Genomic DNA, 22,244 nt, shown 5'->3' with positions numbered 1-22,244 from the left:
ATAGAACACAAAGAAATATTTTATAATTAATCTTTGCAAATATATTCAGTATTCTACATCATATCTTGTACACAATTAGTACTTAGGATCTAAGAATTATTTATATTCATCTATATATGACTAATTATTGTATTCATACTTTTATACAATCTATAGAATCATAGAGGATGCATGAATAAAATGATTATTTTAATGGAAGACATTTTTGAGCTGTATTGGAAGATCACAAACTGTGTTTGAAAATTTTATGTTCATTGTAAAATGATATGAATATAGTATAATTCTACTGTTGAGAATCGTGAATTTTAGTGTATTGTTAGTGTGTATAACTTTGTGTGCTTCAAACAGAAAGAGGTAATACACCCTCCATAAATTGCCTATGGTAAATTAGATTGAATATTGTAAATTAAATTTTGTATGACTTACATACATGTTAAAATTTACATAAACATTTATAAAACAATAAATATCCTTTTTCACTAAGCAAATTATGAATTTGTACTACACTTTCCAGCATTTGGCACACGAATAAATGTTAACATTAAGTAACAATATTTTCTATAAACACGTTTTAGAAAATTAAACTGGTTTATGGTTCCATCTTGTTAGTTTGTTAATATGTACATACAAGATTGTTATAGCATATTCAATAAAAAAGGTTCTTTTTTTATTTTTCATATTTGGAATGGTTTCTAGATGAAAATTTTATAGAATTATGAAATAATAATATACGTATTGAACAATTCCAAAAATAATTTTATTTCATAGAAAATAAAGTAAATGCATTTTTTATTCAATTTTCTTAATCTTATCATATATCAAAGCTATATACTAATACTGTGCATTTTACACGATATAAATCATGTAAAAATATTCTTTTAGATTTACCCTTTTTTATAGAGTTTTATATGGAATATAAATCTTTCTTCTTAAGCAGTAAAAAATATTACAACTACATTTTTCCCAACAATATTTACACGTCCGAAAATTCAAAGCATTGCTTTGTATTTCATATGTTACGAGCATGTTTGTTAACTGTATTTCTATGAAAGTGCTTTTCATCAACTATAAAAGTATATTGCTTTTAGTGAAAAATATCTCTGATTTAGTACAAAATGAAATAAAAAATTCTACACCATGTAAATTGTACTTACTTTACTCGAATATTCATTTTTTAACTTCACTGTCGGCAGTACAGTTTTGATCAACTCTAAGAACACTATTCTGTAAAGCATCATCGGTTAGTAATAAAATTGTATTCTGGTTTCCATTTTGCTTTATGTTGACTGCTTGCACATGCTTATTTAAGAATGTAAATTTCTGACTTTTATTTACTTGCGATTTTAATTTATTTTGTTGATCGTAACAAGTTTCAAACTGATGTGGAATTATATTAATGCATTTATTTTGTACTATTATACTAGTTAAAGAATCATTATGTATATATAAATGATGTTTATTTTGATGTAGTAATTTCTGTTGCTTTCCAAAAACTTTATTTGAGGAAGCAACTATTCTATCTTTTGTTACGTCTTTTACAACAGCTTGATAATTGTCTAATGTTTGATCTTTCATTAATGTACATTCATCATTTTGATTTAATAGCATATTTTCATTGAAAATATGTTGGGCTTTATCATCTTCTTTCTCATTTTCTTGGTTAAAAATTATATGTTCATTGCAGTTTCTATTCTGTTGTTCATCTTCAGGATTGCTTAGCATATTATGAGAATAATCTTCAGTATGTTCTATTAATTCTACAGTGTCCTTAAATTGATTTTCTGTAGATTGTTCAATACTTTCTTTGAATTCTACATTACTTTCATTTTTAATATTAGCCAAATGATTATACTCTACTTTATAGTATGATGCTTCGTTTACATCATGATAAATCAATTCAGATTGATTAATCTCACCATGACATACAATTTGACTTTTCTCATTTGGAATTCCATCCAAGTTGTCGGAAGATACATTTTGCAACTGCGGCAATTCTTCTTTCCCCTCATCCATATACTCCTCTGGTAAATTATCTTTACTCAAAACTTTACTATCTACAGATATTTCAGTCTCTGTGGTTTCAGTCTTTAATTGAGATTCTGGACAAACCTCGTAAGTTTCAAAACAATTTTTGATAATTTGTATTGCATCATTTGATTCCCAATGCTTATCATTTCCAACAGTATCGTTATTTATGACATATTCCTCAGTTACCATATCCTGCAAGTGATCATTTTCACTTTCATAATGCATAATTGTCTTAGCTGCAATTATGCTCTCATCTATTACATGTTCCTTATTTGGATAACTTTTTTTCTTTCTGTTAGTTCGAACTTTCTGAAAGTCCTCTTCAGAAAGATATAACAACTCGCCAGTAGTTGTTAAAACCTTTCCATGCCTTGTCTTCAAATGTCGTTTATACGTATTTCTGGTCTTAAATCTGTTTAAAATAAATGAGATTTTATTAAATTGTATTATATGCTTTATATTTACAGAGATTTGTATTTTACGTACCGTTGCCCACAATCGTCACATCCAAATGGTGCTTCTCCAGTGTGCCTACGTCGATGCTCTCTAAAGTGAGATGGATGTCTGAACTTTTTGCCGCAATCAGCGCATGTAAATCGCGTCTGATTTTGATGAATCAGCATGTGATATTTTAGACTGTGTCTTCTTGTAAAAACTGCTCTGCATATGCGACATTCGTATGGTTTTATTCCGGCATGGCTTCGATAATGAGACACTAATGTTGTAGGCGCCGTAAAACTTCGTGGAGGATTACAAATTCGGCATTCAAGATTGTTTCCTGTTGGATTACCTTTCTTCTTAATGCGATCCATAAAGGCTAATGCCATTTCTCTTTCCTCCTTGCTAGTGCCTATAAATTTTGCTTTCCCTTTAGGCTTTGTGGTTGTAATTTCTACATTTTTGTTACAACTCTCTTCTGACCATGATATATCTAAAAATAAATCAAGATGTAGTATGAATTCAGGCACGAAAATAAAAGTGTAGTTAAGTGATATTAATTTACCTGGCAAATAAATGGTTTCAGTTTCTTGACTAATTTTTTCTGACAACTTTTGATTTATGTGGGAATATTCTTTCATATGAATAGTATCAGTGCCAACAACCATAAGTACAATCTAAAAAATTAAGTAATTTTTTACTTTCAGATATTACATTGTATTTTACATTTACACTTACATTTTCATCTGTTGTTGTATTTTCAAGGACATTATTAAAAGATGATGTTTCTTTATCATTGGGAGTCTCATCTTTGATACGTTCAAAGTAACTATGATCTCCAAGAACTTTAAAATCTGACTTGTCTACATCTCTCTGCTCAGAATTATGTAATTTTTTGGGATTTTCTAATTTCTCATGATTCTTATTTTTATCTAACTCCTTAAAACTAGAATCATTTAGTAGAATATTTCGCAGGTAATTTGGAGACTTTTCTGTTGTGACATTTTTATTTTCCTTATTCAACATCTCTTGTGGTTTTCTTGACTGTTGTAGTCTATTTTTTTTATTCTGTGAACTTGTTTTATGATTTTTATAATTCACTGATTTTGCAGTAAAAGTCTTATCTATAAAGAGGTAAAATTAAAGAATAAGAATAATGTGTTTTTAATGCGTGAAGAAATATGCTTACTTACATGTTTCCTTATTTGTTTTTAGATATTCTAAGTGTTCTGCTAAGTGAGCTTTAATAGACATTCTCGCTCTTCCTTCACTAGCGAAGCTAGTGTACTTCTGACCACATCCAACAATGAGGGCACATGTATAAGAATATTGTCTCTTCAATTCATCACTTGTAAAAATAGAAAATTGTTTAACTAGCTGTGATGCAGGCATGGACAAAAGTTGTGGCACAGTATAAGATGATTCTTGATTCTTTCTTTTCATATAATCTGTTTTTGACTTGCATTGTGACGTTAATAATGACTTATTTCGTTTTTTCTCTGAATGTAATGTCTGAGAGGCAACTTCTGCAAGCATATCTAATAAAGCAGCAGGGCTATCACTTCCCATAATACCTGAAACAACGAAATAGCAAAAAAATAATAATTATAATAATCTTGTAAACAAGAATATATGCTTGTTCCCCCTACTGTTCTCAAAAACTTCATCTTCATGAACCACTTGTGCATGTACTATAAGTTGCATGTATATATTCAAATATTTATAATTACTATACAAGTTATTACTATATAAAAATTCTAGAAGCTTACACAGCAAATTTTCAATTTTTTACGAACGAGTATGCGCGACGCGTCTTCGTTTTACTTATTGTATCAAGTATTAATATTATTATAACAATAATAAATATGCTGATCCTTTGCTGACATCATGACATATGACAGTCGATCGACAAAATATTAAAATTGTAATTTTATAGATATATGAAAGGTATTGTTCATAGTCTGAATGTACAACAAGCACAATTAGCACGACTAAGAAAGTGATAATTCCTTATTCTTTCTACGTGTGAAATAAAATTTCTTATTTTCCAAGCGTCATTCTAGCAGACGCCATAAGGACGCCCAGCAGACGGTTTTTCAACTCGCCTTTACTAATGTCTTCGAAAATTGTGAATATTATCCATTAATATCAACATGTTAAAGGCACTCTGATTTTTGTTATTGGAAATGAATAAAGAAATACCTCCATTATATGAATTAGAAGTATATTCATGGTTTGTTTTGGTGTTCATTATGGCATTCGTATTCGCGGCGTGTCTTCATTCCACTGCCTTCTCTGCACAACAGGTTCCTTCTTGTTGCTTCCTTGTTTGTTCTTTTTTCATGTCAATCCTGAGAAAGCAGTAGTGCCAATCTACAAATCGTAGATGAAATCTGCATATGATAATAGAAATTTGCAACTGATTTTTTGAAATATATTTATTAATGCTAGATTAGAAATATTATACATTTGATTGCTTCGTTTTTTTATTAAATATAAAGTCCCCATCATAATTTTCGATGCTTGAAAGCACAGTGCATGCGCTGAGCGCGAAATTTGAATTTGTAATAATTTCGCTAAAATTTTGGAGTGTATTTTTTGTGAAACTAATTCAATTGATTTATTTTTCGATAGATAACAAGTACAGGTCGTTTATGAATGAGTTATTTATTTCATTTGAAACAGGTACATCACGATATTTTTCTTATTATTTATCATTATGAAAATATCATTTTCAAGAAATAAATTAAAAGCTTTGACATTAAACAGTGTACATATTTTTTTATCTATACTAATTCAGTAACAACGAATGCTTCGACGAAGTTCATAATGTGCTAATATTAAAACCGCTATTGAAATATGTATATTTTATTGAAAATTAAATTAGGATTAAAGTAAAAGGTATACAAAATCTTTCATTCAGTTAATTCTTAAATATTTTATTACATTGAGTGAGAAGTTCCTAACTTTTCATGTTCGTGACACTAATGTCTCCACTACAAAAAAAAATATACATACTAAGTTCAATTGAACAGTTTATCTCTTCATTAAAACTTCACAAAGAGTTTGTTATACTTTTTGTCGATTTTTATATTAGTGTAATTTGTTACAACTACCTGCCGCTTCATTTCTAATTCCACTAGTCTCAAATATGTCTTTAATAATATCCTGCTTCTTTTTGGCATGTGTAGGTAGACCACGAAATAGATTTTCTGTTATTTGTTTTCTACTTGCTATATTATGTTTGCTATAATCTTGATTTAAAAACTCAATATTCTCATTATCATCAATAGCTCGCATTGTTGCTAATAACTTTTCTTTATTATAATTAATTACTTTCTTTTTGGTATTACCTCCATCTTTAGCATTAATATCTATATCATTAGATGCTTCAATTGAATCAGTCTCACAAGATTGTCCGTTATTTAATAAATGGTCAACATTTTCTAATTCTTCATTTATTTCCTGATTATTTAATTTATTTTCTATATTACTATTGCTCGTAGATATATTCTTATCCATTAATTCTGTTTCATTTGTATGTATTAAATTTATTTTCTGCTCATTATTCAATTCCTTTAATGTAATCAATGAATTTGTTAGGGCTTTATTATTTGAGTCATTATAATGAATTTCATATTCTTGTGATAATTTTTCAAGTTCAATATCTCTCAGTTTTTTACTATCAGATGTTTTAATTGATGTTTCTAACAATGGTGCATCTTGAACTTTATTCTTCTCGATATCTATATCATCATTTCCTTGTTTTATATACGAGGATTTTTGTGAATCTTCCGAAGATATATTAGTATCGTTTTTTAGATGATCAGTATCCACTTGTTCTATATGAGTATGATCATATTGTAAACTATAAAAGTCATCACTCTCAACATTTTTTATTTGTACTTGCATATCACTAATTAAATTTTTATAAATCTTTTGTGATTCATTAACGAAACAAGATGCGGTCAATTTTTGTATTTCTTTATCAGAATTATAATGAACTTCATTGTTAGTTGAAGATGGACTAAGATTATCATTCTGATAATTCGTCGATAAGTAATCAATCGAATCTTTTCTTACTTCTGATTCTGCTTCTGAATCACTTTTATAAGAATCCTCTCTTTCCTGCACTAAAACTTTCAATTTATCTCTACATTTACAATTAGAAAATGTTAACTCCTTCGAATCTGAAGTGTCGTCCGCGCTGCTGATTAATCTGAAATTCAATAAAACACGATTAAACATGAACATTTAAGAAGTGTCAAAAGATTAAATATTTTAAATATTACAAACCTTCTTCGCAATTTCTTAGAATTATTGATTTTTAGTCTATCTGTAGAATTATCTTTGAAATGTTTATTCTCATTATCACTACTTTCAGATGAATAAGCGAGTTCTTCCTGAGCTAGTTCATTAAAATCCTGGTACCTTTGGTTCCTATACATTGCTCTAAATTCATCTGCATTTAGTTCATATTCATTACGATCTTCGTTCTCTTGTATCTCTAATCTCTCGGAATGTTCATACATCTTGAAGCTTAGTTCTTTAGGTTTTTCCTCGGTATCGTCTAATGAGATTTTACTGTGCGACGACTTTTGAAGACGATATTTTCGTATTTGATCTAAATTGGCCATAGTTTCTGTCTTCATGGAATTTAAAGTCTGACTCAAACTAATCCTATCATCTGTTTTAATGGTTTTATCATTTAAATCAGACACATGAAGCACCGGCTACAAATGATGAATAATATTAATATTGTCTGTTCCTAAAAATATTATAAATGCATGAAAAACAATATTTAATACAAATGATTTTACCAAACTGTTTTCTTCTGTGTCCGTTTGCCATTTTTTAGCCCTGTCTGATAACTTCAATGGATTTGATGAGCTGAAATATGTATTAGTGAGAAAATGATACAGAAAAAAAAATTGGTTCAATATTATATTTTTACATACCTAATGTCTCTTAAATTGGTAAGTGATTGTGTGCCAAGATGTCTATTTTTACTAGGTTGTAGTAGCTGTCCGTTATAATACAATCTTCTTTCTCTATTATCTAACAAATGTTCTAAACTTTTTAATTTCTCTATCGTTTCCTCTAAATTCTTTTGTGTTTCTTTACGTTTGGAAATTTCTGTGTGTAATTGATGTTTCAAACTTTTACTTTCAAGAGTCAATTTTCTATGTAACATCTAATAAATATATATTTAATAGCGTTTAAAAAATTTCAGTACTCTATAGAATATAATTAAATTACCTGTATAGTGTCTTGCTGTTGTTCTATCCTGTGATTTAAATCAGAGACTTGTAATTGTAATTTTTCTCTTTCTCCTAAATTACGATCTTTACTAAGTTGTAATAAATGTTTATTTTGAGACTGTATAAATAATAAAAAAAGATTATTAATTTATACTTAAAGGTATTATAAATACTCAATATTTACCTGCAGCTGTTGAAATTCGTGTTCTTTTTCTTTTAATAAATCACATGTTTCCTTATGTAAAACTTTTAACTTCTTATATTTAATTTGAAGTACTCTCAATTCCTCATGATGTGAATTAATGATCCGTGGCAATTCTGCATTTGTTCCTTCATAACGTTTTAATGCAGAATCTTGTCTCTTTTGTAATGCCTTCAATAGTCTATTTTCATTAGCTAATTCCTGCAGAGAAGGATATATTTAATAAATAAGTAATTATTATATCTAGAATTTATTTAATTCCAGTAATTACATTTAATTGATAATGTGCATCAGCTAATTGATTTTGTAGTTCTTTAACACGTAACATTTTTGCAGACAAAACTCTTTGTTCAATGCAATTTTTTTTATGCTTTGTATGTTCTGAAGATTGCTGCCGGATGCTATTTTGGTATGGCTGTCCTATAAATAATTATAAGATTAATACATACTGAACATCTAAATGAAAACAGATTTCTATAAAAAATCTATTATAGCATACATTTTAATACAAACCTAATAAAGGATGTAAATTCTTTTTGTTGGATGTAAAACATGATGTATTTCTGTGAGGCACATTGGTTTTTGCTTCTACAGTTGATTTTTTTAAATTAGAATTTTGTTTCCTGTAAATTTTATATATATCACGAATATGTAAGATGTTTGAATAATAATGTTGAAAAATAGGTGTGAGTCAATTCATCTGTAAGTGTTTAATACTGCTGCAATTACCTATCAGGGTTTTTATGGACATTGAAGTGCACTACAGGTAAAGTAGGTACTTCAGTTTGCATTTTCTATTTGCAAATACTGCTCTCACAATTAGCATCTCAAGCTTGCATAGTGTATCTTTATAAGAACAAATAAATGTGAGATTGTCAAAAACTTATTGAAGACTAACCAGCATCCATACTTGTTTTTATATGGTTGCCAAGGTAACATGCATACAAACACTTTACCACAGGTAAGATATAGGATAGGTATAGGAAAGAATTACTATATATCTTTAACAATTTATAAACCATTCACATAAAGTGACACAACATAAAAATATAACAAAATATTTCTGTTAGGAGTTTATATAGTATTGTAGAATAATTATAGTACACTTTTTGTGTACAATAGAAATATAGTTTGAGAGATATGTTTAAAGCCTAGACCGCATTCCACCTGCTGCAACAATAGTTTCACCAGTAATATACGAAGCATCATCACTTGCTAGAAATGCAGCAACTGCTGCAATGTCATGTGGTTCTCCAAATTTCCTTAGTGGTATCATTGACAGTGATATTTCTGCTGCCTCACCTTCAACAATCTAAAAAATATGATCAGATATACTCAATATAGATACACAAACAATCTGCTAAATATACTTTTTTTTTGTGAATACTTACTAGTTGTGAAAATTTAGTCTTCACTATACCAGGTGCTACACAATTGACTCTAATCTTGTCTGATGCCAGAGCTGAAGCAGCTACTTGATTGAGGCCCAACAATGCTGTTTTACTGACACCATATGCTCCTAACAACTACATGGAAAGATATATATATATATATAATATATAGCTACAGAAATACACTAGGAACACAGAATTTGAGAAAGTGCTTACATCCAATGGTTGATATCCAGCTATGGAAGATACAATAATTATAGAAGGTGATTTGCTCTTTCTCAAGAGTGGTAAAGACTCTTGCATCAGGAGGAAAGTACTTTTAACATTAATATCAAAGATTTTGTCCCATGCTTCTTCTGAAGTTTCAAACATTGTGGTTGCAGTTGGATTAGCAGCTGCATTTGACACAAGAATATCTAAACCGCCAAATTCTTCTTCTGTCTACAATATTATTCAAGTTAATTATTTATTTTCCATTAATAAATAGTGAAATGTAATGCTGTAAATTTAAATAATTGTTACTTTTTCAAACAGGTTTTTTCTGTCTTCTTTTTTCCCAACATGACATGTGAGACCAGAAACTTGCAGACCCTCAGATTTCAATTGTTCCAAAGCTTTCTTCACATTGGATTCCTTACGACTACTAATCATTACCTTGGCACCTTCATATGCCAAACGTCTAGCTATTGCTAAACCTATCCTATAATAGAAATATGTAATAAAAAAGGTTGAATCAGACAATTTTCATGAGAAAATCATTTTTATTGTTCTTAAATTGCATTTAACTTACCCATCTGTTGATGCAGTTACAATTGCTGTTTTTCCTTCTAATCGTTTACACTTTATTTCTGACATATTGGCACTAAATTTTCGAACAGATTGATTTAAAGTACGCAACATTACATGTACTTGCAATATTAACCTTTCTAGTTTTAAACAGTCATCGATGGTTACATATACAATTTTTTTTAATCAGTGCTAGAAGGCTTAAATATTGATATTTGCTTTCAGTAATTTATATGCCACCTTCCACCACACGATCTTAATGACATATGCATAATTTAAGTACTTACATTATCAATATAAAAGTTCGAACTTAGTTCGAACGATATCATAATGACGAAGCACATTTTTATCATTTATAAATATTATTTCATTAAAACATGACCTAATAGAATTTGATACGGTATATGGTTAGCTTAAAATAAATAATTACAAAATCAAAAGACTCCTACTATAAATTGCTGAAAATAGTACTAGTTATCAGTAAATTAAAAATATCTAATTTTTTATCACTTCATCTACAATTTATATTTCTTGTAGACTCTTTTATCATTTATTATACAACAATTTCAAGCAACAAGTTGCTTATCTATTGGAAAAAAAAAACATTTCGACGACAACTAATGATATTCTTATAATTATTTTATAATACAAAAAAGTCAAAAAATGAATAAGTGAACCATTTTTTATTCTGTTTATATTTTAAACGTTAATTTCTGAATAATAACGCTAGATGGCGCAAGGTTGAATTATGTAAAAAATTATTCACATATTATTCAAAAGTTTTTATTAAAAAATACCATTTTAAATTAACAATAGTAAATTTAAAAATGACTTAAGTTAATTCTCCACAAGCTGTTATCATAACTTTTTGAGTTGGAGTGCCAGATTTTGCCCCACATTTCTCCATTTTTTTTAAAACATCTAAACCACTAAGAACATGTCCGAACACCACATGTTTTCCATCTAGCCAGTCTGTACGTGCAGTACATATAAAGAATTGTGATCCATTTGTATTTGGACCAGAATTTGCCATTGACAAGGTACCAGGTCCTGTATGTTTTAACTCAAAATTCTCATCATCAAATTTATTCCCATAAATTGATTTACCTCCTGTTCCATTGTGGTTTGTAAAATCTCCACCTTGACACATCTATGTATATGTAAGGAATACTTGTACTTATTTAATTTCATGTAACTGATAAGCAAAACAAATAAAACAACAATTTTTAAAAGGATACAAAGTCTGGAATAATTCTATGAAAGATGCTTCCTTGATAACCATATCCTTTTTCATGAGTACAAAGAGCACGAAAGTTTTCAGCAGTTTTGGGTACAATATCAGCCCTTAGCATCATGATAATTCTACCTATTTCTTGTTTTCCAATACTAATATCAAAGTACACTTGAGGATTCTGTTTTGCCTTCTTAGACTGTACTGCATCACTTGGCTTTGCATTATCATCACTCTTAAGAGTTTCACCTGCATGTTCCTGCAGCCATGCATCATCAGCCCAGACAGGTTTCGATGAACCTTCTTTTATCTTCTGTGGCTTTGCTATGTTTACCCTTATTGTTCTTCCAAACAGCTCAGAATCATTCTGTTTATCAAAGATAAAATTTGACAAATTTCAGGATTAAATGACTTTTGGGTGATCAATACTTATGATGATTAGATAAGCAGGGTTTAGTGTTAATCTAGCTATTAATACATGTATTGTTCTTATTAAATAAATGCTTTTTGATGATTATAATTCATTTGTGGATAATTGCATGATAATTTTACATTTTAAGATGTATTTAAAACAATTCAATTAAAGAAATGTTTCAAGAATTCCTTGCTATGAAATTATGTTATCAAATAACTCACAGAGACAGGTATGTTGATTTATACATGTACCATGTTATCAATTGCTGCTGCTGCATCCTCTGCGCTTTCAAATTCAATGAAAGCAAACCCTCTGTGTTTTTCTGATTCATAATCTAGTGGTATTTGTACATCAACTATTTCACCAAATGGTATAAATGCTGCGTGTAATATTTTTTCATCCACCTCCTCAGCTAAGCCTCCTAAAATAAGTGTGTAACAGAAACGAACTTAGTCCTCTGTATTCTGCCTCTTTTTTTATATTGCAATACTAGTATATTTTTATATCGTGTCACGTATTAAACATAGAATTCGAAAATATGAAAATTGATTGAAAGGTATGTAAAAAATAGAATGATATTTATTACGCTGAATAGTACGTAGGTTATCGTAGATTAAGTGAATGTATAAATAACATCTTTCCACTCACCAACGTAAATAGTTCTTTTCGTATTCGTACTCATGATGTATAAAGTATTTATTACTTCTTATTCCTCTTAATATGGTATTGGAATAAACAATAACATCTGATAACAATTTTATTGACCAAAAGACGCCGGCGCGCCGGTAACACACACTATCGAACTTAAAGAGAGTACAGTGGATACACGCATAAGAACCTTAATCGGCCTAAAGTAGCGGTAAGTTACATAAGGTCAATTTGTCGATGAAATTGATAACATGAATTGATAACGTCAGTTTAAAACAACCATTTAAAGGTGCACGTGCTGCACTGAATTGAAAATAGAAGTCTCTCCTTGATATTGTTTTATCCACAGGCAAGTGTCAGGTTGACAAAACAGCTGTATTATTTGCTGTTTATTGTTATTTAATATTAGTTCAATCTCTGCCCTGCATTTTTAACACGTTTCTACATAATTTTTTATACACTTTTGTGTTATAGATTTTTATTGAATCGCTACCGGGATGCTGTTCAGAATACGTATACTACAAAAAGGTGTTTCATGTCATACTCCTGTGTTAACTCGATCAATGCATCTCCTAAAGGATCTGGCATATATAAATGGGAAATGGGTAGGAGGAAACAAGAAGGAGATATTTCCTGTTTACAATCCTGTTGATCAATCTGTGATTAACAATGTTCCTGACATGGATGTTCAAGACACCCGGGCAGCCATCAATGCAGCTTCTAAAGCTTTTGAATCCTTCCGTAAAACAACTGCTAAAGAACGAAGTGATCTACTTAGAAATTGGTACAATTTAATGGTTAAACATGCAGAGGATCTGGCAGAGATTCTGACTAAAGAAAATGGAAAATCTCTTGCTGAGTCCAGAGCAGAAATTAAATATGGAAATTCATTTGTTGAGTGGTTTTCCGAAGAAGCTAGAAGAATCGATGGAGAAGTACTACAACCACCTGTGCCTGGTAGAGAATTGCTTATATTGAGGGAACCAGTAGGTGTAGCTGCTTTAATCACACCATGGAACTTTCCACATGCTATGATAACTAGAAAAGCAGGTGCTGCCCTTGCTGCTGGGTGCACTTGTGTAGTGAAACCATCTGAGGACACTCCCCTCACTGCTTTAGCATTAGCTAAGCTTGCAGAGAAGGCAGGATTTCCTCAAGGAATCTTCAATGTACTTACAACAAGCTTGAAAAATTCTCCCGCTGTAGGTAAAGAGTTGTGTGAAAATCCTACAATAAGGGTTTTGTCATTTACTGGGTCAACTGCAGTAGGGAAAATTTTGTATCAACAATCTGCTTCTACTATGAAACGACTTAGTCTTGAATTAGGAGGTAATGCACCATTTATTGTTTTTGAATCTGCTGATATAGATTTGGCTGTATTAGGTGCCATGGCAAGTAAATTCCGTAACACTGGCCAAACATGTGTATCTGCAAATAGATTTTTTGTGCAAGCTAATGTGGTTGATAAGTTTGTTGAGAAGTTTTTGGCAAAGATTAAGAGTGATATTAAAATGGGGGATGGAAGTCGGGAAGGAGTTACTCATGGTCCTCTTATTAAAGAAAGTCAGGTAAAACTGGTACATGGATTAGTGACTGATGCAGTAAAGAAAGGAGCAAAGGTACACTGTGGTGGTACACTATTGCCTGATCTAGGACCATTATTCTATGCACCTACACTTCTCACAAATATTACTAAAGATATGGAAATATATAACAAAGAAATATTTGGACCAGTAGCTGTTATTAATAAATTTGATACTGAAGAGGAAGTTATGCAACAAGTAAATGACACACCTGTGGGTTTAGCTGGATACTTTTATTCACAAGATGTATCTCAGATATTTAGAGTATCAAGAAAATTAGAAGTTGGAATGGTTGGTATAAATGAGGGGTTGATTTCTTGTGCAGAAGCTGCCTTTGGAGGAGTAAAAGAATCAGGTATAGGAAGAGAGGGATCTAAACATGGTGTTGATGATTACCTTGACATGAAATATGTATGCATTGGAAATATTAAGCGGTGGTAAATTACTCAGAAAATCATATTAGTAACACAATATTAGTGAAACTTTTGAAACATTTATGTTTTTTGTCAATTTATTTTTGAGATTATTATTCACGTTTTGTTACAAATCAAATATATGTAAAAAGGAATATATTTTTGTAGCATTATAAGTGATATAATATGGAAAAACTTAAAATATTTTTTGTAATATATTAGTGTATGATATAATTTAGAATAATTATATATTAAATGGTGTATTGTTTACTATATGCCACTTATACAACTGAATGTCTTCCAATTTCTTATAATACATTATAAATTATAGGATGTATGCAAATAATATAATGTATTGTAATATTTTATTTTAATTTTATGTAGTTATATTCTCAAGTATTGATGATTGATGATAAAGTATTAAGGATTGATGAAAACAATGAAAACTTACAAAAAACTATAATTTAATGAATTTATTTTTGTGTATGATTGACGTACAAGTGAATTAATTTTATTATACAATATTTAATAGTAACAACTAGAATTATGTAAATCTATTGAAAACACAGTCTTCCAAAATGTGCTCTTTATAACAATATTATACAGTATACATGTGTAAAAAGGATAGGTAATTATAAAAATATACAATCATGTTTTAGAAATAAAATTATATTCATATTATGTAATAGTAAATACACATACAGCAAAACATTACATACTCGTTTTCAATAAAGATACAATAACCATAATAAAACTGCAGTAAGAATGTCAGCAATTTTTAAGTCCATGTTTTTGAATATACCTTTCCCTAGCTTCTCTTATCATTTTAGCTTTCCTTTCCTGGAAAGAAGAGGATCCTAGATTACTGTTATCCTTCATTGCACTTGTTTGCAATTGATTAAATGACATTGATGGTGTAACAGTCATCTGAGGTGATTCTGGAGTATAAGTAACTATGCCATCCAGAATATTGGCAATTGTGATATCAACATTGCGTGTTTTCACTGAAATAATTATCATTTCATTATTAAAGTATAAAAATTATAACAATACAATTTCCAAAGTATTAGCATTTATTTACGTACAGAGATCTCTGAGAATCACATTATGAGGGACCAATGGAAGCACTTCACTGACTTGCCGTACCATTCTTTGTATCTCAATACTATGTATGACTTGTGAATTTGGTGAACTTCTTCTATTTAACCTTCTGTTTTGTGTTTTTTCCATAATACATCTTTTTTCAAACTCTGTTTTATCTGACACTGTGTGAGAACTGGTTTGAAGTCTCAGACTAGTTGCTATATCTTTTTCTACTTCCCGTACCAATACTTCACAATCAGCATTTCTCTTGACTTTCAGGTACTTAAATGTGAAGATTGTGTAAGGAACAAACATAAACCAAAAGACATCAGTCCACCATGTAGATGCCAGTGAGGTAACATGAATAGATACAAATTCTGGTCTTTGCACTTTAATTGCAACTGGTTGAACAGATGTTTCTATAGTAAATGGCCAAGAATTAAATTTTAACAAGGCAACACGGCTATTGGTTGTACCAAATTCAGGCTGCAGCACAATGTTGCATTGAGAATTAGCAAGAAAATTCTTTATATTAGCAATCAGGGCATCTTTATTACTCATGTCCATAATCTGTAGACCTAGTGCATTACTAAGGGCAGTGGGTAGTTCCCAAACACTAGGCATTAATGCTCGTGTTGCTTTATATAATGCAAGATGATCCAAGACTGAGACATTGTTCGCAACAATAATTCTTGATTGTTTGTCTATAACTTCATCTTCAGGAATTTTTACCACAATACCAAATGCAAAGCTAAATCCATGATTCAGGAATATGCGAAGGATATTGCAGTCAGGCAGTAATGAGGCAAGAAGCCAAAGTTGTAAAGCAATCAATAGCCGCAACAATACAAGTAGAATGCCCACAGGAGTATACAAAAATATGGATAAAAGGCGCCAACCGCTAGGAAACCTAGATAATGCATTAAATTTAGAAGTCATAATATTATTCTCTAGATTTTTTAATATGTTAGTTATTAATAATGTCACCTATCAATGATAATACTGAATGTAACTCATATGTTTGCATGATTATGAAAGAGGTAACATATATACCAAAAATGTATTTTTATCCAGCCTTGTGCAATGCACAGCTTGTTTTATGTTACAGATTCCAAATATGTTTTAGAAACAAATATGCCAATATCATGCACCATTATTAATTAAGATGTACTTGCAAGAATGCATTGAAAACATCTCAATCTGCAGGTACATTTTTATATAATCCATGATGTATTGATACAACATATGTTAATGATATAAAATCCATTATTCTAGAAAGTTAATTACATTCATTGGCATACTTTCACCATATCAATTACTATTGAAAAGGTGATAGCAAGATACTGTTATTAATGAAACACTACTGAGATTTATTGGTCATAGATAGTTATTTTACCTGCTTTTATCAAATAAATCCTGAATATCAATTTGTGACATTTCTTACAACAAACATCTGTTATGTTGAAGGATTCACACTTGACAATTGTATTCCACTGAAATAGTCACAGCCGTTTATTAAGATTCGACAATGACGCGTTGATATTTGACCTTTTTTAACCTACTTTTCGGCAGCCTTTCAATTAATATGATTTTTCGTTTTCGTCAATTTCTGCAATCAGCTGTTTAGATACAAACGTTCTAGGGATTTTTACTTCAACTTAAGGTGCGATATTTAATTGAAGAAAAAAAAACAATGCTTTGTACATACGCATATTTATATTGTACCGATGATCTTGAATTTGATTGGTCTAATATTAACTTCTTATTGCAATTTATGTAGGCAATTAAATGTATAAAATTTTTTATCTCAATCAAAAAAAAAGTACCTAGCTCCTTAAAGTGTATATTCAATTTCATTGAGAGATAAGCTTAAAAAGATTTAAAGTTAGCTTGAAAATTGAATGAATGTTCTAATTCATTCACAAGTAAAATATTAACAAATTTTTTTTTTCATGGTTTTTTACTTTAAAATTTTGTTATTGTTGGTAAAACTTTACGTGTACTTTTTAGAGTATTTTATAGTATATTCTATAGACTATAATAGAATTGTTAAAACTTTTAAAATTCTGTAGAAACTCTAGAGAAACTTCTACGGAAAATTTTATAATATTTTCGTATTGTCATAAAATAAAGCAATAGAACAAGCAAACTTTCAAGTTCAAAATATGATTGAGCATTTTTCTTAAAAATTTCTCTAAAATTGTTTTACATACACGCACTTGATGTATTATATTTTACTTACACATAAGAAATATATAAAATTTAAGGTACCTACTATTTTACGATAAAAAAATTAGTTAATAATTTAACATGACAAGGGAACGGTAAACTGATCACGTGATTACGTTACTGTTGCAGTGGTAAAGATTAGTGACCACGTATCAGAAGTTTTCTATCATTCATAATTTATTGTATTGTCAGCAGTTCAAATGTTTTTTTATTATGTTACCCTACCTATACGTATACTGAACACATTTATTGTATCTGTAAATAGCAAAGTATAGTGTAAAATTTTATTTAACATCCCATCGCATATATCGTATCTGTCACTTTCGATTCAGTGCAATTCAGTGTCAAGTTTCTCTTGCAGCATCATATATCACTATGTTAAATATTTATCAATGGAACTATGCTGCTTTATGCCAAATGTTATTACTGTTCTCTCACGCGAGACAAAGTTATCATCCTTCGATGCTTTTTGGTGCAACGAGACCAATAAAAGATCATTGTGAGCACAAGGACTGAAGATATATCCTCGCAGCAGTTGATTGATTCAACTAAAAAATCTAAGTGTTAAATACATTTTTGTTTATCACTCGTGACAGAATATGATCGATGAGATAGTTATCGCCTAACGTGGTCTTCACGATGTGACAACTACGCGACTATGCAAGTAAATTTTAGAGGTGGGTGTTGTCTTGACGCACCATCGATACGATTTTGAACATCGACCATGAACGCGCAGAAAATTGTTAAAAAACGATGAGAAATTATGCACGAGCCGGAATCTGCAAATATCACGTATGAGAAATTAATCTGCGATTGGTTCGTTTTAATTACGAAAATATTTAACGTGCTAGCAAGGTTAGAAAAGGGCCACTAATCATGAAGAGCCCTGTATCTCGTCATTTAAATGGAAACAGTCATCCTGTTCCAGCGCAGAATGTATCTCCATGTATTGTGTCTCATTATGGAAATATGCCTAATAATTACCAGGTACTGAAAGTATCTGGACGTGATTCCAATTGTTATGTTGCAAATAATATCACTCCAAAAATTGGCAAACAACAGTTGGTGTCATTAAATGGAGATTCAATATCTTGCAATAGTGTGAATGTTGACGAAGCTCTGGCATGTGATGTAGCTTCTGTGCCTGTTGTTAAGACCAAGGCACTATGTGTCCACATTCGGGAAAATAAATGGTATGATGCTGGCAATGTAGTTTCTGTAGGAGTTGCTGGCACTAGTCTAAATCATGCATTAGAGAGCATGTCTCTAGCTTATAATCCTACAACGAAGCAACTATATTCTTTAGAAGATATAAATGTATCCAATGATACCCAGCTAGAATGTAAATCTCAATATATAAATTCTTCTTGTGATTATAAAGAAGAATCTTTGAATGGAATCTCTAAAGTTGAGGATGACAAATATACAAGATTGGAAAGTGGAAGTACAAGTAGTAGTCCCAGGAACAGTTTGCCACGTTCTTGTAGTAGCACTGTGTCTTCCCTTAGTGAAGTATCTCCCTCTGGAAGTTTCCTAGGTTCTGATGAACAGCAACAAATTTCAGAGAAAACTGAAAAGTCCAAACGTTGGGGTTTAAACACAATTTTTTCAAAAAATGTTTTTTCATGGAAAAACAAGGATTCTCAACAGTCTACTCCTACTAGTAGTCCATCAAGAAATGTAGACAAAGTGGGTGGAAGTTTAGCTTTAATTCAACAACCAAGACCAGCAAATTTACCAGCAAAGAATGCAACTGAAGAAGAGCAGCACCGTAAGCAATACAATGCTATTCTCCAAGCAGCAAGGAAACGAGAATTAAAGGAAGAGAAAGAACGTAAGCAGCAAAGGGAACTGCAACTCAAAGAAGAGGAAAGATTAGCAGAAGATTCTCATACTTGGAATGTACATATTCTTCCAAAATTTGAAAGTGTAAGAAATACGAAAAAAGTACGTGATCTATGGTGGAGAGGTCTTCCACCCAGTGTTCGTGGTAAAGTGTGGAAATTAGCAATTCCAAATGATTTAAATATAACAACACATCTTTATAGCATATGTTTCGACAGAGCAATGACAAGTCCAACAAGTGACACATTAGCTGCAATCAAATTAGATGTATATCGTACCTTTCCTACCTTATGTGTCTTTCAAGAAGGTGGACCATTATCTGATAGCCTTCAAGGTATTTTGGCAGCCTATGCAGTTTATAGACCTGATGTAGGCTACGTACAAGGTATGAGTTTTGTGGGTGCTGTATTATCATTAAACATGGAACCTCCAGATGCCTTTACTTGTTTTGCTAATTTATTAAATCATCCTTGTCACAGGGCTGCTTTCACATTAGACCAAAAACAGATGGATATTTACTATAAAGTATATTCTAGCGCGCTTGCACATAAGCTGCCAAAAGTCTTTTCTCATTTTACTGTAGCTGGTCTTAGCCCAGATTTATATTTGTTAGATTGGTTGTATACTATATATGCTAAAGCAATGCCTCTGGATGTTGCATGTAGAATTTGGGATGTTTTTCTTAGAGATGGAGATGAGTTCCTGTTTAGAACAGCACTTGGTGTGTTGCACTTGTATCAGGAGGAATTACTAAAAATGGATTTTGTACATGGAGCACAATTTCTTACTAGGTTGCCAGAAAACTTACAGGCAGAAGCTTTATTCAACAGTATTAGTCAAATGTCTACTACTGTTGGAACAACAACGTTCCAGCAAATGCTAGTTCAATTTTCTTCATTGTAATTTTGTGAATTATGGTGAAGAATGTAGATGGATAGCCAGATTTAAAGGAATGAATCTCAAAATATTTTTGTTATTGTGATTGATAAAAAGATATTTTTTATGCTGAAGGTTCAAATATTATTTGTATAGATTTTAAATAATAAAAGTCTGCATAAATTTTACATAATTTTAAAATGAGGATCATTATGCTTTTCTGAAATGAAGTGCTGGCCAATTGCAAATCAACAAGGATTAATTTTTTAATTAATTGTGTTGAAAAAAAGGTAGGCTTTTTAAATTTTGATATATATGGGATTAAAATACTGAGATGTGATATCTGTTTAGTATATTTAAGATACATAAAGGCAAGAGCTTCCCACAAAACTATAACCAGTATATTTCAATAAATTAATCATGCATAACTCAAAAAATGTGCAAAAATATTCTGCTACTGAATGAAAAATATTAAAAGTAAATGTTGAAATATAAAATTTGACATAAATTTGATATACATATATGTATATACTCTATTTTCAACTAAAAGTATTAAAACTTATAATTTTCAAAATACTCTTATGGTATTAAAAAAGACAACATTTTTATTTCTGATTGTTTTTTAAGTAAAATGTTCTTATTTTAAAACTGCATAATTTTAAAAGCATAATTTATTTTTATTTGAACTGTTTACAGGAAATAGTTAAGATTTTTTTAATTTCCTTTTGTATATAATTAAAAAACAGTGGAATATATAAAAAATCATAGTGTAGTGTATATCATTGCACTTTAACTTTAATGTACTTTGAAGTATCTTTCATGTATGTATCAGACCTTTGCTAAAATATGAAATATTTTAAAAAATACTCAAGAATATGCTCAGATATAATATACATATGTAATGTCACAGATAAACAGTTTAAAAAAACCTTGATTGTTACATGTATTTACCAATGACAAATACGTTAAAGAATGAGTATAATGCTGATAGTAAAAAATATGTGCCACAACATATATCTTTCAAGCAAATAATAATAAATTGTAATTGATCTCTGATTAAAAAAGTGACTATCACAAGTGTAACTTGTAAAAGAGATCAATGATCAATGTATATCATTTAAGATATAATACTATCAAATACATTTTCTAAGCTTTAATGGTACTGAACATAAAATATGTGTCTATAATATGATGGAACAAAAGAAATTCAACTTTACTATACTTTCATAATAATAGTTAAGAACAAATATGGAACAAAATTAATTTTGGACGATGTAAATTTCACAATGATTTAAGGAATCTCCTAAAAAATATATATAAATGATATACAATTATATCAAGTTAACTACAAAATTAAATAATCTCTAATAACAGATATTTCTTGTACTATATTATTTCCTATAGTTTGTGTCATTCCTATAAATTGTCTTTTATCTGTTAATGGAAAGAAAAGATAAATAGAACCAAGAAAATATTTTTTCATTAATTCAAACTATTAATGTGAATTTAAATGTTTTCAGTCATCATTTGTAATTTAAATTTATGCCACATTTTATTATGATTTACAAATATTATGTTACAAATATGCAAAAACTTAAGATCCCGTCTTTTAAGTGGCCTTTATAATGAAGATAGAATATATTCCACATTTAAGAATTTACAATCTTTCTAATTATTGAGCTTTATTATAAACAAATTCAAAGACGTATTTTCTTACAATCTAGCTATGTAAGCTTATTGTATGTGCTTGTTGTGCAACATTTGTTTCAATGAAGATTTATAAATGATGAATAGTTTTGCCTTTAAAGCATTTTA

General features: G+C 30.0%; 7 protein-coding genes across 12 annotated transcripts; 2 read left to right on the top strand and 5 right to left on the bottom strand.

Moving 5' to 3' along the window:
* Window positions 1-924: 924 nt before the first annotated feature.
* Window positions 925-4,776, bottom strand: LOC143186866 (uncharacterized). Of its 2 annotated transcripts, XM_076390683.1 has the most exons (7): window positions 4,669-4,776; window positions 3,660-4,040; window positions 3,205-3,590; window positions 3,032-3,143; window positions 2,515-2,959; window positions 1,155-2,440; window positions 925-1,065 (listed from the first exon to the last, which is right to left on the bottom strand). In XM_076390683.1, the coding sequence occupies exons 1-6, from the start codon at window positions 4,715-4,717 to the stop codon at window positions 1,168-1,170; spliced, it is 2,646 nt and encodes an 881-aa protein (XP_076246798.1). In that variant the 5' UTR covers window positions 4,718-4,776; the 3' UTR covers window positions 925-1,065; window positions 1,155-1,167. The 2 variants fall into 2 exon arrangements, with proteins under 2 accessions (XP_076246798.1, XP_076246797.1); XM_076390682.1 differs by having other exon boundaries at window positions 929-2,440.
* Window positions 4,777-5,204: 428 nt separating this feature from the next.
* LOC143187078 (uncharacterized) lies at window positions 5,205-8,790 on the bottom strand. Its single transcript, XM_076391029.1, has 9 exons — window positions 8,659-8,790; window positions 8,443-8,552; window positions 8,201-8,349; window positions 7,912-8,130; window positions 7,726-7,845; window positions 7,425-7,660; window positions 7,287-7,356; window positions 6,763-7,199; window positions 5,205-6,685 (listed from the first exon to the last, which is right to left on the bottom strand). The coding sequence occupies exons 1-9, from the start codon at window positions 8,718-8,720 to the stop codon at window positions 5,560-5,562; spliced, it is 2,529 nt and encodes an 842-aa protein (XP_076247144.1). The 5' UTR covers window positions 8,721-8,790; the 3' UTR covers window positions 5,205-5,559.
* Window positions 8,791-8,925: 135 nt separating this feature from the next.
* Dhrs4 (Dehydrogenase/reductase 4) lies at window positions 8,926-10,412 on the bottom strand. Of its 2 annotated transcripts, XM_076391031.1 has the most exons (6): window positions 10,394-10,409; window positions 10,111-10,306; window positions 9,843-10,020; window positions 9,537-9,761; window positions 9,321-9,455; window positions 8,926-9,241 (listed from the first exon to the last, which is right to left on the bottom strand). In XM_076391031.1, the coding sequence occupies exons 2-6, from the start codon at window positions 10,218-10,220 to the stop codon at window positions 9,074-9,076; spliced, it is 816 nt and encodes a 271-aa protein (XP_076247146.1). In that variant the 5' UTR covers window positions 10,221-10,306; window positions 10,394-10,409; the 3' UTR covers window positions 8,926-9,073. The 2 variants fall into 2 exon arrangements, with proteins under 2 accessions (XP_076247146.1, XP_076247145.1); XM_076391030.1 differs by having other exon boundaries at window positions 10,111-10,412.
* Window positions 10,413-10,873: 461 nt separating this feature from the next.
* On the bottom strand, window positions 10,874-12,536 carry LOC143187346 (peptidyl-prolyl cis-trans isomerase E-like). The gene is made up of 4 exons (XM_076391503.1): window positions 12,401-12,536; window positions 12,004-12,173; window positions 11,345-11,704; window positions 10,874-11,256 (listed from the first exon to the last, which is right to left on the bottom strand). Exons 1-4 carry the CDS (start codon window positions 12,432-12,434, stop codon window positions 10,939-10,941), a joined length of 882 nt encoding a protein of 293 aa, XP_076247618.1. The 5' UTR covers window positions 12,435-12,536; the 3' UTR covers window positions 10,874-10,938.
* Ssadh (succinic semialdehyde dehydrogenase) lies at window positions 12,191-14,912 on the top strand. Of its 3 annotated transcripts, none has more exons than XM_076391500.1 (2): window positions 12,191-12,308; window positions 12,875-14,912. In XM_076391500.1, the coding sequence occupies exon 2, from the start codon at window positions 12,898-12,900 to the stop codon at window positions 14,422-14,424; it is 1,527 nt and encodes a 508-aa protein (XP_076247615.1). In that variant the 5' UTR covers window positions 12,191-12,308; window positions 12,875-12,897; the 3' UTR covers window positions 14,425-14,912. The 3 variants fall into 3 exon arrangements, with proteins under 3 accessions (XP_076247615.1, XP_076247614.1, XP_076247613.1); XM_076391499.1 differs by lacking the exon at window positions 12,191-12,308 and adding an exon at window positions 12,408-12,611; XM_076391498.1 differs by lacking the exon at window positions 12,191-12,308 and adding an exon at window positions 12,612-12,749.
* Window positions 14,913-15,044: 132 nt separating this feature from the next.
* LOC143187345 (lipid droplet-regulating VLDL assembly factor AUP1-like) lies at window positions 15,045-17,123 on the bottom strand. 2 transcript variants are annotated; one of them, XM_076391502.1, is made up of 4 exons: window positions 17,042-17,113; window positions 16,876-16,972; window positions 15,482-16,389; window positions 15,045-15,400 (listed from the first exon to the last, which is right to left on the bottom strand). In XM_076391502.1, exons 2-4 carry the CDS (start codon window positions 16,914-16,916, stop codon window positions 15,165-15,167), a joined length of 1,185 nt encoding a protein of 394 aa, XP_076247617.1. In that variant the 5' UTR covers window positions 16,917-16,972; window positions 17,042-17,113; the 3' UTR covers window positions 15,045-15,164. The 2 variants fall into 2 exon arrangements, with proteins under 2 accessions (XP_076247617.1, XP_076247616.1); XM_076391501.1 differs by having other exon boundaries at window positions 16,876-17,123.
* A 755-nt stretch (window positions 17,124-17,878) lies between these two features.
* Window positions 17,879-20,835, top strand: LOC143187343 (TBC1 domain family member 14). Its single transcript, XM_076391497.1, has one exon. It carries the CDS (start codon window positions 18,585-18,587, stop codon window positions 20,454-20,456), a length of 1,872 nt encoding a protein of 623 aa, XP_076247612.1. The 5' UTR covers window positions 17,879-18,584; the 3' UTR covers window positions 20,457-20,835.
* The last annotated feature ends 1,409 nt before the right edge of the window (window positions 20,836-22,244 follow it).

This window comes from Calliopsis andreniformis, unplaced genomic scaffold (genome assembly GCF_051401765.1).
Source record: "Calliopsis andreniformis isolate RMS-2024a unplaced genomic scaffold, iyCalAndr_principal scaffold0022, whole genome shotgun sequence".
Taxonomy (NCBI): Eukaryota; Metazoa; Arthropoda; class Insecta; order Hymenoptera; family Andrenidae; genus Calliopsis; species Calliopsis andreniformis.
Note: the sequence above shows the minus strand (reverse complement) of the source record. Positions and strands in the feature narration are given on the sequence as shown.